The sequence below is a fragment of the Oncorhynchus kisutch genome, linkage group LG11, assembly GCF_002021735.2.
Source record: "Oncorhynchus kisutch isolate 150728-3 linkage group LG11, Okis_V2, whole genome shotgun sequence".
Lineage (NCBI taxonomy): Eukaryota > Metazoa > Chordata > Actinopteri > Salmoniformes > Salmonidae > Oncorhynchus > Oncorhynchus kisutch.
Window position 1 is genome coordinate 81,923,564 of NC_034184.2, and position 20,683 is coordinate 81,944,246.

At 44.0% G+C, this 20,683-nt stretch overlaps 1 protein-coding gene across 3 annotated transcripts in view; it reads right to left on the minus strand.

The window, feature by feature from the left end:
* LOC109878698 (netrin-G1-like) overlaps positions 1-20,683 on the minus strand; it is a 257,212-nt gene that overhangs the window by 64,468 nt on the left and 172,061 nt on the right. For all 3 annotated transcript variants that reach the window (XM_031836409.1, XM_031836408.1, XM_031836410.1), the window contains exon 4: positions 16,966-17,138. In XM_031836409.1, the coding sequence (XP_031692269.1) occupies positions 16,966-17,138 (173 nt within the window). The remainder of the gene's footprint in view (positions 1-16,965; positions 17,139-20,683) is intronic.

The window sequence follows — 20,683 nt, forward strand, 5'->3', positions numbered from 1 at the left end:
TGGTCTACATGGCTGGGTTCTGTGACTGTCACCTGGTTTAGAAACAGACAACAGCTGGTCTACATGGCTGGGTTCTGTGACTGTTACCTGGTGCAGATATATACAACAGCTGGTCTACATGACTGGGTTCTGTGACTGTCACCTGGTTCAGATACAGACAACAGCTGGTCTACATGGCTGGGTTCTGTGACTGTCACCTGGTTTAGATACAGACCACAGCTGGTCTACATGGCTGGGTTCTGTGACTGTTACCTGATGCAGATATAGACAACAGCTGGTCTACATGACTGGGTTCTGTGACTGTCACCTGGTGCAGATACAGACAACAGCTGGTCTACATGACTGGGTTCTGTGAATGTCACCTGGTGCAGATACACACAACAGCTGGTCTACATGACTGGGTTCTGTGACTGTCACCTGGTTCGGATACAGACAACAGCTGATCTACATGACTGGGTTCTGTGACTGTCACCTGCTGCAGATACAGACAACAGCTGGTCTACATGACTGGGTTCTGTGACTGTCACCTGGTTCGGATACAGACAACAGCTGGTCTACATGACTGGGTTCTGTGACTGTCACCTGGTTTAGATACAGACAACAGCTGGTCTACATGACTGGGTTCTGTGACTGTCACCTGGTTTAGATACAGACAACAGCTGGTCTACATGACTGGGTTATGTGACTGTCACCTGGTTCGGATACAGACAACAGCTGGTCTACATGACTGGGTTCTGTGACTGTCACCTGGTTCGGATACAGACAACAGCTGGTCTACATGACTGGGTTCTGTGACTGTCACCTGGTTCGGATACAGACAACAGCTGATCTACATGACTGGGTTCTGTGACTGTCACCTGCTGCAGATACAGACAACAGCTGGTCTACATGACTGGGTTCTGTGACTGTCACCTGGTTCGGATACAGACAACAGCTGGTCTACATGACTGGGTTCTGTGACTGTCACCTGGTTCGGATAACAGCTGGTCAGTTCTATTATAACACATGCACACGATCTGCTACAACTGCATGACCACTGTTTCTCTTCAACAGAGCCCATTGTATGGAATAGGGTAATGTTGCCCCTAGACGCTGATATTGAATCAGTTCAGCATTTTCCCCAACCAATGGTTAAGGTTAGGATTGGGGTAGGGGAAGGTGATCCTAGATCTGCACTTAGAGAAACCAAATTGTACAGTATACTGCATGGTCTCCATGTTATGGATCAGTCTCGGGAAAAATATTCCTACTTACTTTAGGCAGGGAAGCCTGCTGTAGCAGAGGGTCATCAAATGTTAAAACAACTGTAAAATCGATAAGTCACATAAAAGCTGATATCATGTATGTGGGCTTCGGCTTGTCTTCCCCCATTGACCGGGGTCTATATTGGGCTTGCCTTCCCCCATGGACCAGGGTCTATATCGGGCTTGCTTTCTCTCATGGACCGGGGTCTATATTGGGCTTGCCTTCCCCCATGGACCAGGGTCTATATTTTGGGCTTGCTTTCTCTCATGGACCGGGGTCTATATTGGGCTTGCCCTCCCCCATTGACCAGGGTCTATATTGGGCTTGCCTTCCCCCATTGACCAGGGTCTATATTGGGCTTGCCTTCCCCCATTGACCAGGGTCTATATTGGGCTTGCCTTCCCCCATGGACCAGGGTCTATATTGGGCTTGCCTTCCCCCATTGACCAGGGTCTATATTGGGCTTGCCTTCCCCCATGGACCAGGGTCTATATTGGGCTTGTCAATCCAGCTGGACAACCTGCTGACTGCCCGCGGACGTCCGGATCGGTGCCTGTCAGTTCCATCCCCCCGCACCTCCGCTCCGACACCCATGGAGCTGGGAGGTGCTGCACTTAGGGCGACCGGAAGAGGGGCCATTCCCTGCACTATCTGTGGCCGCAGAGGGCAGAGGGTTTCCTCAGGGAGTCGAGGCAGCAGGCAGGGCACTATCGTGTCACCCCAGGTGAGTTGGCACCAGGCTCACCCAGAGCCCCCTGTTGCTCACATGTATGTATTTATTTCATTTCCTGAGTTTTCCCCGCATTCCCAGCATGAGGCACTCGTAGATTCAGGCACAGCTGGAAATTTTATTGACCGTTCATTTGCCTATAGTTTAGGGATCCCCCTTGTTCCTGTGGATATGGCCTTCCCTGTGCACGCCCTAGATAGTTGACCATTAGGGTCAGGGCTGATTAGGGAGGCCACCGCTCCACTAGGCATAGTTACGCAGGAGGGTCATAAGGAGAGAATCAGTCTCTTCCTTGTTGATTCTCCTGCGTTTCCTGTGGTGCTGGGCCTACCCTGGTTGGCCTGTCATGACCCCACTATTTCGTGGCAACAGAGGGCTCTCAAGGGATGGTCACGTCAGTCCTCAGGGAGGTGTGTGGGTGTTTCCATTGGTGCGACTACGGTGGAAAGTCCAGACCAGGTCTCCACCGTGCGCAACCCCTCAGAATATGCGGATTTGGCTCTCGCCTTCTGTAAGAAGAGGGCGACTAAATTACCACCTCATCGACGGGGGGATTGTGCGATAAATCTCCTGGTAAATGCAGCACTTCCCAGGAGTCACGTGTATCCTCTGTCACAGGAGGAGACGGTGGCTATGGAAACATATGTCTCTAAATCCCTGGGGCAGGGATACATTCGGCCCTCCACTTCACCTGCCTCCTCAAGTTTATTTTTTATTTTTGTCAAAAAGAAGGATGGGGGTCTGCGCCCGTGTATTGACTATTGAGGGATCAATCAGGTCACTGTGAGGTACAGCTACCCGCTGCCTCTCATCGCCAGTGTGATCAAGTCAATGCACGGGGCTCGCTTCTTCACAAAATTGGATCTCAGGAGAGCTTACAATCAATCTGGTGCGTATCCAGGAAGGGGACGAGTGGAAGACGGCATTTAGTACCACCTCAGGGCACTATGAGTACCTCGTCATGCAGTACGGGTTGATGAATGCTCCATCAGTCTTCCAGGCCTTTGTTGACAAGATTTTCCGGGACCTGCAAGGGCAGGGTGTAGTGGTGGATATCGATGACATTCTGATATAGTCTGATACATGCATGTGTCCCTGGTGCACAGGGTGCTTGGTCGACTGTTGGAGCATGACCTGTATGTCAAGGCTGTTCTTCCAACAGTCCGTCTCCTTCCGGGGCGGCAGGGTAGCCTAGTGGTTAGAGCGTTGGACTAGTAACCGGAAGGTTGCAAGTTCAAACCCCCGAGCTGACAAGGTACAAATCTGTTGTTCTGCCCCTGAACAGGCAGTTAACCCACTGTTCCTAGGCCGTCATTGAAAATAAGAATATGTTCTTAACTGACTTGCCTGGTTAAATAAAGGTCAAATCAAAAAATTCCGCATTTCCACTTCAAGGGTGGAGATGGAGAGTGACCGCATTTCAGCTGTGCGTAATTGGTCGACTCCCACCACGGTAAAGTAAGTGCAGCAGTTTCTAGGGTTTGTCAACTACTACCGGAGGTTTATCCTGGGCTTTGGTCAGGTAGCCAACTACTACCGGAGGTTTATCCGGGGTTTTGGTCAGGTAGCAGCTCCCATTACCTCACTGCTGAAGGGGGGACCGGTGCGGCTGCAGTGGTCGGCTGAGGTGGACAGGGCTTTTGGTCACCTGAGGGCTCTGTTTACCTCGGCTCCCGTGTTGGCCCATCCGGTTCCTTCTTTGGCGTTCATAGTGGAGGTGGACGCGTCCGAGGCTGGGATAGGAGCCGTGCTCTCTCAGTGCTCGGGCACATCACCAAAGCTCCGCCCCTGTGTTTTATTTTATGAAGTGGGGGACTGGGAGCTGTTGGCAAGGCTCTGAAGGCATGGAGACATTGGCTTGAGGGGGCTAAACATCCAGGAGGCAAGGAGACTGAACCCTCGCCAGGCAAGTTGGGCCATGTTCTTTACCCGTTTTGTTTTCACTCTGTCCTACAGACCAGGTTCCCAGAATGCTAAGCCAGACGCACTGTCCCGAATGTCTGACACAGAGGAGCGGTCCATGGATCACACTCCCATACTTCCGGCATCTTGCCAGGTGGCACCGGTGGTGTGGGAGCTGGACGCGGACACAGAGCCCACTCCGCCCCCAGTGTCCAGTTGGGCGCCTGTATGTTCCGTCTGCTGTCCGTGACCGTTTGATCTATTGGGCCCACACGTCACCCTCCTCTGGTCATCCTGGCATCGGTTGGATCAGTACTTCCCTTAGTACTGGTGGTCCACCTTGGCCAAGGACGTGAGAGTTTATGTTTCCTCCTGCTCGGTGTGCACCCAGTGCAAGGCTCCTAGGCACCTGCCCAGAGGGAAGTTACAACCCCTCCCCGCTCCACAACGGCCGTGGTCGCACCTGTCGGTGGACTTCCTGACAGATCTTCCATAACATTGATAGTGTTTACAGTAAGACTAACATTAGTGTTTACAGTAAGAACATAACATTGATATTGTTTACAGTAAGAACATTGAAAATAAAAGAGAGCCGCACACTCTAGGAGCTCAGATGCAAAAATGCACAAAAAGATATGTAATACCCTGATGAAGACAGCTTGGCTGTCGAAACGTTGGTGTGCGGCTCTCTTTTATTTTCAAGTTTCTACTCCGCTAGCCAGCACCTCGTCTTAATAGGTGTGCATTTATTTTTCTTCTAGATCGTACAGTAAGAACATAACATTGATATTGTTTACAGTAAGAACATAACATTGATAGTGTTTACAGTAAGAACATAACATTGGTAGTGTATACAGTAAGAACATAACATTGATAGTGTTTACAGTAAGAACATAACATTAGTGTTTACAATTAGAATAGAACATTGATAGTGTATACAGCAACATACCATAGTTAGTGTATATACAGTAAGAATATACCATTGAACGTTTTTCAGTAAGAATGTATCATTGATAGTGTTTACAGTAACATAACATTGATAGTGTTTACAGTAACAATATAACATTGCTCGTGTTTACAGTAAGAACACAACATTGATAGTGTAGGGTGCAGCGATCAAGAGGCAGTCTACTTGAGACCTGAATAGTATCCATGACAACAGTGATCTCCTCATCGTTCTCTGTGGATGGATCTGCACACTTGAACACTTAGACGGATGTTTTACTGACATTGGTTCAACATAACAAAGTCCCATTTAAAACCGTACACCTAACAATGTTTAGACGAGTGGAAAGTTGAACATTTTACTGGCGATACTATTTCATGCCTCAGAAAGCTAGTTGTACACACGTTAAGCTGCCTTAAGAGCTGTGTTCACAGTTCACTGCGCTAGCCCTTTCAGTTCTAGTATCTAGTTTCCTCCATGTGTGTAGGAAAGGCTTGAGATCCACTTCACCACTATGCTCAATTTTCTCCCTTCAACCCCTTGGCCTTAGTAGAATGAACTGCCATGGATAATTCTCCAACTGATCCCTCTCCTTCTCTCTTCACTGACACACGGAAAGAGGGGCGAGAGGAAGAGAGAGAGAGCGAGAGACAGAGAGGGAGCGAGACAGAGAGAGATAGAGGGTGAGATAGAGAAAGTAAGAGAGGGAACATTCCGAGGCCCAGAAAGGCAGAGTTATCCGTGACAGAGAGTGAAGCTCACTTCCATCCTTCCATCTCACCCATCCCTTCCTTTCTCAATCACCTTCCCTCATTCACTCCATCAGACAAAACGACCTTCTCTTCTCTTCCTCTTTGACTCAGTAGATTTGATACTGTATATAGAATCAAATCTAATTGTATTTGTTACATGTGCCGAATACAACAGGTGTAGGTAGACCTTACAGTGAAATGCTGAATACAACAGGTGTAGGTAGACCTTACAGTGAAATGCTGAATACAACAGGTGTAGGTAGACCTTACAGTGAAATGCTGAATACAACAGGTGTAGGTAGACCTTACAGTGAAATGCTGCATACAACAGGTGTAGTAGACCTTACAGTGAAATGCTGCATACAACAGGTGTAGGTAGACCTCACAGTGAAATGCTGAATACAACAGGTGTAGGTAGACCTTACAGTGAAATGCTGCATACAACAGGTGTAGTAGACCTCACAGTGAAATGCTGAATACAACAGGTGTAGTAGACCTCACAGTGACATGCTGAATACAACAGGTGTAGTAGACCTTACAGTGAAATGCTTACTAACAATAACTTAACCAAAAATGCAATTTTAAGAAAACATTAGGTTAAGTAAAAAATATAAAATAAAGTACCAAATAATTAAAGGGGTAGACATTTGATTAGCTGTTCAGGAGTCTTATGGCTTGGGTGGTAGAAGATGTTCAGGAGTCTTATGGCTTGGGTGGTAGAAGATGTTCAGGAGTCTTAGGAGTTGGGGGGTAGAAGATGTTCAGGAGTCTTAGGGGTTGGGGGTAGAAGATGTTCAGGAGTCTTATGGCTTGGGGGGTAGAAGCTGTTAAGAAGCCTTTTGGACAATCTACAGTTGAAGTTGGAAGTTTACATACACTTAGGTTGTAGTCATTAAAACTCGTTTTTCAACCACTCCACAAATTTTTTGTTAACACACTATAGTTTTGGCAAGTCGGTTAGGACATCCACTTTGTGCGTGACACGAGATTTTTCCACGTATAACTCACTGTATCACAATTCCAGGGGGTCAGAAGTTTACATACACTAAGTTGACAGTGCCTTTAAACAGCTTGGAAAATTCCAGAAAATTATGTCATGGCTTTAGAAGCTTCTGATACGCTAATTGACATCATTTGAGTCAATTGGAGATGTACCTGTGGATATATTTCAAACTCAGTGTACCTTCAAACTCAGTGCCTCTTTGCTTGACATCATGGTAAAATCAAAGAAATCAGCCAAGACCTCCGAATATTTCTTTGTAGACCTCCAAAATCTGGTTCATCCTTGGGAGCAATTTACAAACGCCTAACGGTACCACCTTCATCTGTAAAAACAATAGTACGCAAGTATAAACACCATGGCCGTCATACCGCTCAGGAAGGAGACACGTTCTGTCTCCTAGAGATGAACGTACTTTGGTGCGAAAAGGGAAAATCAATCCCAGAACAACAGCAAAGGACCTTGTGAAGATGCTGGAGGAAACAGGTACAAAAGTATCTATATCCACAGTAAAACGAGTCCTATATCGACATAACCTGAAAGCCCGCTCAGCAAGGAAGAAGCGACTGCTCCAAAACCACCATAAAAAAAGCCAGACTACGGTTTGAAACTGCACATGGGGACAAAGATCGTACTTTTTGGAGAAATGTCCTCTGGTCTGAGGAAACAAAAATATAATTTTTTGGCCATAATGACCATCGCTATGTTTGGAGGAAAAAGGGGGAGGCTTGCAAGCCGAGGAACACCATCCCAACTGTGGAGCACGGGGGATGGAACATCATGTTGTGGGGGTGCTTTGCTGCAGGAGGGACTGGTGCACTTCACAAAATAGATGGCATCATGAAGGGGGAAAATGATGTGGATATATTGAAGCAACATCTCAAGACATCAGTGAGGAAGTTAAAGCTTGGTCGCAAATGAGTCTTCCAAATGGACAATGACCCCAAGCATACTTCCAAAGTTGAGGCAAATTGGCTTAAGGACAACCAAGGCAAGGTATTGGAGTGGCCATCACAAAGCCCTGACCTCAATCCTATAGAAAATTAGTGGGCAGAAATGAAAAAGCATGTGCGAGCAAGGAGGCCTACAAACCTGACTAAGTTACACCAGCTCTGTCAGGAGGAATGGGTCAAAATTCACCCAACTTATTGTGGGAGGCTTGTGGAAGGCTACTTGAAACGTTTAACCCAAGTTAAACCATTTAAAGGCAATGCTGCCAAATACTAATTGATTGTATGACATTTTACATTCTTAAAATAAAGTGGTGATCCTAACTGACCTAAGACAGGGAATTTTTACTAGGATTAAATGTCAGTAATTTTGAAAAAGTGAGTTTAAATGTATTTGGCTAAGGTGTATGTAAACTTCTGACTTCAACTGTATTTCCATGACTACCGTATGACCTACCGTATAAACCGTCCTCTCTAAAATGCTTCATCGATCTGCCTTAGACACATTGATGTGCGTCATAAAAATAAATTAAATGATTGATTTTCACTAATTTGTCTCTGTAGGACAGCCATATGCTCAATGGGTTGAGGGAAAATCTAAAGAGAGTTGTGAAATTGTCAGTGATTACTTTTGAAATTACGAATAGCATAAGAAGCTTTTTATGTCAGCATTTTCTTAATTCCACTGGGAGGGGTCTATTTCTTCATTCCAGTGGGAGGGGTCTATTTCTTTTTTGCAGGGGGAGGAGTCTATTTCTGTATGACATTTGAAGGGTCTATTTATGTTTTACAGGGTGAGGGGTCTATTTCTTTATTCCAGGGGAGGGGTCTATTTCTAATTCCAGGAGGAGGGGTCTACTTCTAATTCCAGGAGGAGGGGTCTATTTCTTTATTCCAGGAGGAGGGGTCTATTTCTAATTCCAGGAGGAGGGGTCTATTTCTTTATTCCAGGGAGGGGTCTATTTCTAATTCCAGGAGGAGGGGTCTATTTCTTTATTCCAGGAGGAGGGGTCTATTTCTAATTCCAGGAGGAGGGGTCTATTTCTTTATTCCAAGGGAGGGGTCTATTTCTAATTCCAGGAGGAGGGGTCTATTTCTTTATTCCAGGAGGAGGGGTCTATTTCTAATTCCAGGAGGAGGGATCTATTTCTAATTCCAGGAGGAGGGGTCTATTTCTTTATTCCAGGGTATTGGGTCTAAAATCAAATCAAATCAAATGTATTTATATAGCCCTTCTTACATCAGCTGATATCTCAAAGTGCTGTACAGAAACTCAGCCTAAAACCCCAAAGAGCAAGCAATGCAGGTGTAGAAGCACAGTGGCTAGGAAAAACACCCTAGAAAGGCCAAAACCTAGGAAGAAACCTAGAGAGGAACCAGGCTATGAGGGGTGGCCAATCTTCTTCTGGCTGTGGCGGGTGGAGATTATAACAGAACATGGCCAAGATGTTCAAATGTTCATAAATGACCAGTATGGTCAAATACTAATAATCACAGTAGTTGTCGAGGGTGCAGCAAGTCAGCACCTCAGGAGTAAATGTCAGTTGGCTTTTCATAGCCGATCATTAAGAGTATCTCTACCTAGTATCTCTACAGAGCTCGGGTATTTTCTGTATACCAGGGAGCTAGTTTCTAATGACAAATGTTTTTAGTTTTAGGAGTGCAACTGCATCTAGGGTATAGCGCAAGGTTAAATTGAGTTCCTCAGTTAGGTGGTTAACTGATTTTTGTCCTCTGATGTCCTCGGGTAGGCAGAGGGAGTCTGGAAGGGCATCAAGGAATCTTTGGGTTGTCTGAGAATTTATAGCACGACTTTTGATGCTCCTTGGTTGGGGTCTGAGCAGATTATTTGTTGCGATTGCAAATGTAATAAAATGGTGGTCTGATAGTCCAGGATTATGAGGAAAAACATTAAGATCCACCACATTTATTCCATGGGACAAAACTAGGTCCAGCGTATGACTGTGACAGTGAGTAGGTCCAGAGACATGTTGGACAAAACCCACTGAGTTGATGATGGCTCCGAAAGCCTTTTGGAGTGGGTCTGTGGACTTTTCCATGTGAATATTAAAATCACCAAAAATTATAATATTATCTGCTATGACTACAAGGTCCGATAGGAATTCAGGGAACTCAGTGAGGAATGCTGTATATGGCCCAGGAGGCCTGTAAACAGTAGCTATAAAAAGTGAATGAGTAGGCTGCATAGATTTCATGACTTGTAAATTTAAATTTGCTATCGTAAATGTTAGCAACACCTTTGCGGGATGCGCAGGGGATATGGTCACTAAGAGTAACCAGGAGGTGAGACCTCATTTAACACAGTAAATTCATCAGGCTTAAGCCATGTTTCAGTCAGGCCAATCACATCAAGATTATGATCAGTGATTAGTTCATTGACTAAAACTGCCTTTGAAGTGAGGGATCTAACATTAAGTAGCCCTATTTTGAGATGTGAGATATCACGATCTCTTTCAATAACGGCAGGAATGGAGGAGGTCTTTATCCTAGTGAGATTGCTAAGGCGAACACCACCATGTTAAGTTTTGCCCAACCTAGGTCGAGGCACAGACACGGTCTCAATGGGGATAGCTGAGCTGACTACGCTGACTGTGCTAGTGGCAGTCTATTTCTTTATTACACGGGGAGGGGGTCTATTTCTGTATTACAGGGGGAGTGGTCTATTTCTGTATTACAGGGGGAGTGTTCTATTTCGTTATTACAGGGGGAGTGTTCTATTTCGTTATTACAGGGGGAGTGTTCTATTTCGTTATTACAGGGGGAGTGTTCTATTTCGTTATTACACGGGGAGGGGGTCTATTTCGTTATTACAGGGGGAGTGTTCTATTTCGTTATTACAGGGGGAGTGTTCTATTTCGTTATTACAGGGGGAGTGTTCTATTTCGTTATTACACGGGGAGGGGGTCTATTTCGTTATTACAGGGGGAGTGTTCTATTTCGTTATTACAGGGGGAGTGTTCTATTTCGTTATTACACGGGGAGGGGGTCTATTTCTGTATTACAGGGGGAGTGGTCTATTTCTGTATTACAGGGGGAGTGTTCTATTTCGTTATTACAGGGGGAGTGTTCTATTTCGTTATTACAGGGGGAGTGTTCTATTTCTGTATTACAGGGGGAGTGTTCTATTTCGTTATTACAGGGGGAGTGTTCTATTTCGTTATTACAGGGGGAGTGTTCTATTTCGTTATTACAGGGGGAGGGGGTCTATTTCGTTATTACACGGGGAGGGGGTCTATTTCTGTATTACACGGGGAGGGGGTCTATTTCGTTATTACAGGGGGAGTGTTCTATTTCGTTATTACACGGGGAGGGGGTCTATTTCGTTATTACAGGGGGAGTGTTCTATTTCGTTATTACAGGGGGAGTGTTCTATTTCGTTATTACAGGGGGAGTGTTCTATTTCGTTATTACAGGGGGAGTGTTCTATTTCGTTATTACAGGGGGAGGGGTCTGTTTATTGCATTATGGATTTTTAACAAACCCAAATATAATAATGTACTTTACCGTACATCTTTCATCATGAGGGCCTAGGAGAGAGAGAGAGAGTGTGTGTGTGTGTGTGTGTGTGTGTGTGTGTGTGTGTGTGTGTGTGTGTGTGTGTGTGTGTGTGTGTGTGTGTGTGTGTACTTTTTAAATAATGTGCTGTCAATCTCAGATCTTGAATGGCCATTTTTCTAACCCTGTTAAAACTCATAACTCTCGCCTTGCGTTCCTATTTGTTTTATTCATTTCGTGCTGTTGGCGGTAGGTGCTCTTGATTCAGTAGCCCTAGCACCGGAAAGGCAAAGTGTTCCCATTTTGAATCATTTTTATGTGTCTGAAGGAAGAACTCTGCCTACCCGGCTGGCCCAGAGAACAAATCAGGTGCACCTACAGGCCAACCACTGGCCAATCAGATACCTCAGATCACCATGTAGGCACAGTTTCCTTGAGCTATAGACATTTAAAAAGAAGCCTCAAAACTTTTAAAACCATGACTATAGAAAGACTCAACGAATTCAGCAGAGAACTGCTGTATTTATGAGTAGGTTCATGTTCAGACTGACCATCAGACGAAGGCCATCATTCCAGTAAAATAAAACAAGCTAATTATTATGCTCACTCAGTTGAGCGGTAGATCTCGGGCATTTTGATTCAGGAAGTGATCTTGACTCAGAAAAACGTTGGTGACCACTGCATTAAAGGCAAATGCACTCTAATGTAGCAGTAAACGCCTGAAACTATATTGAAAAAAATATATAAAAGCAAGATTTTACTGAGTTACAGCTCATATAAGGAAATCAGTCCATTTAAATTCATCTGTGGATTTTACATGACTGGGCAGGGGTGAAGCCTTGGGTGGGCCTTGGAGGGCATAGGCCCACCCACTCAGGCGATCCCACATGTGAAGAAGCCGGATGTGAAGGTCCTGGGCTAGCGTGGTTACATGTGGCCTGCAGTTGTGAGGCCGGTTGGACGTACTGCCAAATTCTCTAAAATAATGTTGGAGGTGGCTCATGGTAGAGAAATAAACATTAAATTCCCTGGCCAACAGCTCTAGGTGGTTATTCCTGCAGTCAGCATGCCAATTGCACGCTCCCTCAAAACTTATGACATCTATGGCATTGTGTTGTGTGACAAAACTTCCTATTTTAGAGTGGCCTTTTATTGTCCCCAGCACAAGGTGCACCTGTGTAATGATCAGGCTGTTTAATCAGCTTCTTGATATGCCACACCTGTCAGGTGGAATAATTATCTTGGCAAAGGACAAATGCTCACTAACACAGACTTAAACAAATTTGTGCACAACATTTTTAAACAAATAAGCTTTTTGGTGCATATGGAACATTTCTGGGATTTTTTTTTTATCTCAGCCCATGAGACATGGGACCAACACTTTACATGTTGCGTTTATATTTTTGCTTCGTGTAGATTCCCTACATACTGACGGGAAGAAACGGCACTGTTCATTCCATCCAGTAAACGTGGAGGAGTTGTTAAGATGGAGATTTGCCTTGTTAAATATCCAAAAGCGAAAGTCAAGTCACAGGATTGACTCTAAATTTCCCCTGAAAACCGGAACATCCAGTTGACTCGGCAGAGGCTAGGCCAAACGGGGCATGGGTGGTGAAGGGCGTAGGGCTGTTGCGGTGACCGTATTACCGCCAAACTGGTGTCGTGAGTCATGACGGCAGTAACATTCCATGTGACTGTTGAGTCATGGTATTCTCCTCTTCTGCACTCTGGACATGCGTTGGTAGTACCCAACTCACTACTTACCATCGGGTCCTAATGGCCTGGTACTCAGAGCTCTATTGTCCCTCCATCAGGTCATAATGGCCTGGTACTCAGGGCTCTATTGTCCCTCCATCAGGTCATAATGGCCTGGTACTCAGGGCTCTATTGTCCCTCCATCAGGTCATAATGGCCTGGTACTCAGGGCTCTATTGTCCCTCCATCAGGTCATAATGGCCTGGTACTCAGGGCTCTATTGTCCCTCCATCAGGTCATAATGGCCTGGTACTCAGGGCTCTATTGTCCCTCCATCAGGTCATAATGGCCTGGTACTCAGGGCTCTATTGTCCCTCTAACCACTCTGACATCAATGCAAATGCAATGGAAAATCACATCAAACACTTATCATCAAAACAGTATAGTGCTTTTTAAAACTCACCTCGCTGTGATGAACAATTTGAAGAAAGAAGTTCAACACCAGGTTCAAATTGAGTGTAAAACATGGTCATTGTGGATTGTTGTTTCAAAGTCTAACACAATGAAATGGACAGCGCTATCTAAGATGATGATTAATACAAAAACAACCACATGCATATTAGAGCTCATGCAAACCCATAAACTTATGATTGCGCCTTATACAATACATTGCCTACGACATATTACCCATGTCAGAAAATCATAAAACAAAATTAATTTAACATGCCTTTGGTACATAATTGTTCTAGCTAGCCTATACTTCAAAATTAAACCAATTAGAGTAATTGCCTTTGAGTGTAGACTGTATTATGATGCATACTGGATGGACTAGTTACCTTATGCTACGCTCAAAATGTTATATCCATGTGTCTGGGAGAGAACTTCTAGCCCTAGGCAATGTTGTTGGTTCATTGATTGTGCAGGGCAGCTTACAGTTAGCCTACAATTATAGCGAATTTGTATTTGATCGTGAATAGTCTAGTAATAGGGAATTATTTATATTTTAATAATTAACTGGGAAACATATTACCTTTAGCTATACAGAATATATCTCCACCGTGTGTTTCCTTCTCCTTCTCTCTCTCCTTTATTCATTTCTGGAGCAGAGAGGTAGAGAGGTTAGTAGAGGGGTTGTCAACCGTTGAAAACATGTTACTATCGATGTTCCCAAAAAGATATCACTTGGTTTCCCAAATTAACCACTGGGTAGGTGCAGGCACATGGTCGGAGAGCCCATGGCATACAGAGTTTGGGCGGAATATCACCTTTCGAGCAGCGAAAGCATGCTACTCAAACAGTGATTGATGCATGGAGTGAAATAAGTTTTATATTTATTTCTCAGCTGTATCATTAGTATCATTGAAAAACGGACTGGCAGGGACGCAGCCTCCATTCACTATTATAGTGCATAGGGATGATGTGTATTTTTTTCCCCTTCCCCCTCTTCCTGTTCCTGTTCCTGCCCATTTGATAATGGACGATTCTCAATCTAAACAAATGTTACATGTTCAAAAATGCAAGATTAAATTGAGAAGAGTCCGATGGGTTGAAAATATGATCACTTGATGAGAGAACAACGGTGTGGCCTGAGGCGAGGAGCAGAGTGTTATCGACTAGCTTTTATAGCCTATAGTCGCATCATGCAGCCCGTATATGTTTAACACCATTAGCTATAGCTAGCTATAGTCAATAACCCCATTAGCTATAGCTAGCTATAGTCAATAACACCATTAGCTATAGTCGATAACACCATTAGCTATAGCTAGCTATAGTCAATAACCCCATTAGCTATAGCTAGCTATAGTCAATAACACCATTAGCTATAGTCGATAACACCATTAGCTATAGTCGATAACACCATTAGCTATAGTCAATAACACCATTAGCTATAGTCAATAACACCATTAGCTATAGTCGATAACACCATTAGCTATAGTCGATAACACCATTAGCTATAGTCAATAACACCATTAGCTATAGTCAATAACACCATTAGCTATAGTCAATAACACCATTAGCTATAGTCAATAACACCATTAGCTATAGTCAATAACACCATTAGCTATAGTCAATAACATCATTAGCTATAGTCAATAACACCATTAGCTATAGCTAGCTATAGTCAATAACACCATTAGCTATAGCTAGCTATAGTCAATAACACCATTAGATATAGTCAATAACACCATTAGCTATAGCTATCTATAGTCAATAACACCATTAGCTATAGCTAGCTATAGTCAATAACACCATTCGCTATAGTCAATAACACCATTAGCTATAGTCAATAACACCATTAGCTATAGTCAATAACACCATTAGCTATAGTCGATAACACCATTAGCTATAGTCAATAACACCATTAGCTATAGTCAATAACACCATTAGCTATAGTCAGCCTACAGTCTATATCATAGAGCATAGCCAGATAACATACAGTATCTAGTCTGATAAATGAACAGCCTATAGCCAGATAACATACAGTATCTAGTCTGATAAATGAACAGGCCTATAGCCAGATAACATACAGTATCTAGTCTGATAAATGAACAGCCTATAGCCAGATAACATACAGTAGACCAACTCATAATCTGTTCTTCTGAAATACATTTTCTTCATGTCATAATGTTTCTTTAGACCTGAATAAAATAAATGGATTTATTTTGATGGTGTACATTACAATGTAATGTTCCAAAGGCGTGCATCAGCAGCTTGTATGCAGCCTGTATGCAGCCTGTATGCAGCTTGTATGCAGCTTGTATGCAGCTTGTATGCAGCTTGTATGCAGCTTGTATGCAGCTTGTATGCAGCCTGTATGCAGCCTGTATGCAGCTTGTATGCAGCCTGTATGCAGCTTGTATGCAGCCTGTATGCAGCTTGTATGCAGCTTGTATGCAGCTTGTATGCAGCCTGTATGCAGCTTGTATGCAGCTTGTATGCAGCTTGTATGCAGCTTGTATGCAGCTTGTATGCAGCTTGTATGCTTGGAGGACTGGAGATGCTAAACGTGTTTATGTTAATTGATGGTCAATTAGCGTGAGACCGGCAGTCTTTTGAATGACAATAACCAGCTGACAAAATGTAATGACCGCCACAACCTCAAGAGGGCGGTACAGAAGTAAGCAGCTGCCACTATCTGGACTAGTCTCCTAAAAGAGTGTACACACACACACACACACACACACACACACACACACACACACACACACACACACACACACACACACACACACACACACACACACACACACACACACACACACACACACACACACACACACACACACACACACACTAATAACCAACTGGATTGCAGCACGTCTTTCAAGGCTACCGACCCCTCTGGCCCTCAGATCATATGTGACCTGTTAAGAACAATGGATAGATATTTGCTGTTGTCAAAAAGCAGTGTACAAATACAAATGCATGAAAGACTGACTGAACATACACTGTTACTGACTGGAAACCTGACTGCACAATTTCCTAATATTGGGGCCACGGATTGGAAATAACAGGATGAAGAGATGAGATGGAGACTGGGGTTAGAGGAGGACCAGCTGGTTAGGAGACTAGGGTTAGAGGAGAACCAGCTGGTTAGGAGACTAGGGATAGAGGAGAACCAGCTAGTTAGGAGACTAGGGTTAGAGGAGAACCAGCTAGTTAGAGAGAGAGAGAGAGAGAGAGAGAGAGAGAGACAGACAGACAGACAGACAGACAGACAGACAGACAGACAGACAGACAGACAGACAGACAGACAGACAGACAGACAGACAGACAGACAGACAGACAGACAGACAGACAGACAGACAGACAGAGACAGACAGAGAGAGAGAGACAGAGAGAGAGAGACAGAGAGAGAGAGACAGACAGACAGACAGACAGACAGACAGACAGACAGACAGACAGACAGACAGACAGACAGACAGACAGACAGACAGACAGACAGACAGACAGACAGACAGACAGACAGACAGACAGAGAGAGAGACCTCTGCATTGTGTGTCAAACTGGTGCAGTTCACCATGAGGTGTGTGAATTTGTGGGGAAGATATTGTGCATGTGTGTGTGTGTGCGCTTGCATGTGTGTGTGCGTCTGTAGGTACTGTATGTGTTCACAAGATATCACATCTATCTGCATCTGTGTTTGTGTGAATATATCTGTTCATGTTTGTGTACTGCTGTGTGTGTATGTGTGTGTATACACACGTGTGTGTGTGTTGGTTACTCACAGGTATTTGCCGTGCCCTTGGGGATTGGAAGATAGGATCCTGCGCTCCACGTCCGTCCCTGGTAGTTCCTCTTACAGCGGCCACAGTCCGGTCCCGTGGTGTTGTGCTCACACTCACAATTTAGCTTCTCCTTGTCAAACACGCAACTGTTGGCGTGAAGGTTACACTTGCACCTGTCAAAGGAAGGGGGAAAAAAAGAACAGAGAAGAGAAGAAGAGAAGAGGGACAAGAAGAGAAGAAGAGAAGAGGGAAAAAAAGAACAGAGAAGAGAAGAAGAGAAGAGGGAGAAGAAGAGAAGAGGGAGAAGAAGAGAAGAAGCGAAGAGGGAGAAGAAGAGAAGAGGGAGAAGAAGAGAAGAAGAGAAGAAGAGAAGAGGGAGAAGAAGAGAAGAGGGAGAAAAAAAAAATTAGACGCTGGTGGAATTTGAAATGTTTTCAATCTCAGATCTTACGTGTGGGAGTGAAAGAAAGGAAGAGGGAGAAAGGGAAGACAAAAATAGTCAGATGAAGTATTTTTGCGGTTGAAGGGCAGAGTGGCCTTGAGAAGAACCCAGTCAACACAGAAACAGAGATAGGTATTCTCAGCATCTGGAGAACAACTTTCCAACAGGAATTCCACAAAACTGTCTGCATCATTATTGTCCAAATCAAATCAAATCAAGTCCCTCTGCTTTCTTCTGCCATACAAGATAACTTATTTATAAGTGTCACACTAGAGGAAGGGTAATTGTAGTAAGGTCGCATTTATCTAAACGAGAAAACGAGAGAGAGAGCGAGAGAGTGAGAACCAGAATAAATTAAACAAGCAGAGTGGAATAGTCGTCCCAGGGGGAGGGAAACGAGAGTTGCTGCCTCACGAAAGACAGTAGGTGTCTCTCCATCTCTTTCTCGGAGTTTGTAGATAATGTCAGCTGTTTAGAAAGTGGCGAAGGAGCAGGACAGCTGGTACATGTTTGTTAAAACATTTAAATATAACACAGCCTAAGAGGAACGTGTTCTGAAAGTCAGTCATTACAATAAACATGTTGAACTTTCCTTTCCACCCTACTACAATTGTTATATAACAGTACTACGACCTACAGTAATAATAGTCAATTCTCAGTGACCACTGGGAACATAAAAACCTGTAACAAAAACATTTATGCATTTCTAATCCTGACAATGGCACCAGACACCAAGAATGTCTAGTTCTCAAAAATTCCTTCCGGTCTAAATATAAAATCAATGTGCATTGATTTTGTTACAGAGAGTCAAGAGGGTTGCAATTGTGTTGCATACACACTGATCTCTATCTACCATAGGAGACAGAAAAATGGAGGTGGTGGGACGGGGAGAACTGGCGGTTTGAGGTAACCCTACACCCCTGCTGGGACTGTCAATGTAGTTTCTCTAGGCCTCCTTGTCCCTATTGATTTATTTATTTAATTGTATTTATGTTAGGATAATTTTGTTCTCAAGGTTCATAAACTGAACTTCAATTAAAATACTCAGTCTGTAACCCAGAGTTTGTAAGGTTCTGGTTGAAATGAAACAGACAGAGGCCAGTGTACGATTGTCAGAATGTTTATTTACGAGAGCTCTGGCAATCATACCATGCACATAGGTTTATATACCTCACATTTAGTCATAAATGCCCCTCCTCCTCTCTAACAATGACAATGCAGTTTCTAAATATATTCCAACACATACATTGCTTATCTTATTCTGCAACATGTTACATAATTTATTGCAAGCCTAACGGTTTCTCCCCTCTCTGAGTGGGGAGACTTTCTTCCTGTTTTTCAGTTTCACAGTGGTCACAAGTTGTCTGTCCACAGTTCCTCTTCACAAGCATTCAAATCATTATATAGAGACAGGGTAGAATTCTGTTAGTTATAGTCCTATCATTACTTTAAACATATACATCATTATATACATCATGGGGCGGCAGGGTAGCCTAGTGGTTAGAGTGGAGGGGTGGCAGGGTAGCCTAGTGGTTAGAGTGGAGGGGTGGCAGGGTAGCCTAGTGGTTAGAGTGGAGGGGTGGCAGGGTAGCCTAGTGGTTAGAGTGGAGGGGTGGCAGGGTAGCCTAGTGGTTAGAGTGGAGGGGTGGCAGGGTAGCCTAGTGGTTAGAGTGGAGGGGTGGCAGGGTAGCCTAGTGGTTAGAGTGGAGGGGTGGCAGGGTAGCCTAGTGGTTAGAGTGGAGGGGTGGCAGGGTAGCCTAGTGGTTAGAGTGGAGGGGTGGCAGGGTAGCCTAGTGGTTAAAGTGGAGGGGTGGCAGGGTAGCCTAGTGGTTAGAGTGGAGGGGTGGCAGGGAGCCTAGTGGTTAGAGTGGAGGGGTGGCAGGGTAGTCTAGTGGTTAGTGTTGGACTAGTAACCGGAAGGTTGCAAATTCAAAAACCCGAGGTACAAATCTGCCGTTCTGCCCCTGAACAAGGCAGTTAACCCACTGTTCCTAGGCCGTCATTGAAAATAAGAATTTGTTCTTAACTGACTTGTCTAGTTAAATAAAGGTTATAAAAAATATATGTTTTAGTCATTATACATAAAATCCATAACAATTTATTTTTCCTTTTATATACAAGTCAGTTTAAGAACAAAATCTTATTTTACAAAAGGCAAAAAGGCCTCCTGCGGGGACTTTTACAAATAAAATACAAATATAGGAAAAAACACACATCACGACAAGAGACAACACAACACTACATAAAGAGAGACAACACAACACTACATAAAGAGAGACAACACAACACTACATAAAGAGAGACAACACTACACTACATAAAGAGAGACAACACAACACTACATAAAGAGAGACAACACAACACTACATAAAGAGAGACAACACAACACTACATAAAGAGAGACAACACAACACTACATAAAGAGAGACAACACAACACTACATAAAGAGAGACAACACAACACTACATAAAGAGAGACAACACTACACTACATAAAGAGAGACCTAAAACAACACTACATAAAGAGAGACAACACTACACTACATAAAGAGAGACAACACAACACTACATAAAGAGAGACAACACAACACTACATAAAGAGAGACAACACTACACTACATAAAGAGAGACCTAAAACAACACTACATAAAGAGAGACCACACAACACTACATAAAGAGAGACCTAAAACAACAACAGAGCATGGCAGCAACACATAACAAAACAGCATGGCAGCAACACATAACAAAACAGCATGGAAGCAACACATAACAAAACAGCATGGCAGCAACACATGACAACACAGCATGGCAGCAACACATGACAACACAGCATGGCAGCAACACATGACAACACAGCATGGCAGCAATACATGACAACACAGCATGGCAGCAACACATGACAACACAGCATGGCAGCAACACATGACAACACAGCATGGCAGCAACACATGACAAAACAGCATGGCAGCAACACATAACAAAACAGCATGGTAGCAACACATGACAACACAGCATGGCAGCAACACAACCTGACAACAACATGGTAGCAAAACAACATGGCAGCAGCACAACATGGTACAAACATCACTACGCACAGACAACAGCACAAAGGGCAAGAAGGTAGAGACAACAATACATCCCGCAAAGCAGCCACAACTGTCAGTAAGAGTGTCCATGTTTGAGTCTTTGAATGAAGAGATTGAGATAAAACTGTCCAGTTTGAGTGTTTGTTGCAGCTCGTTCCAGTCTCTAGCTGCAGCGAACTGAAAAGATGAG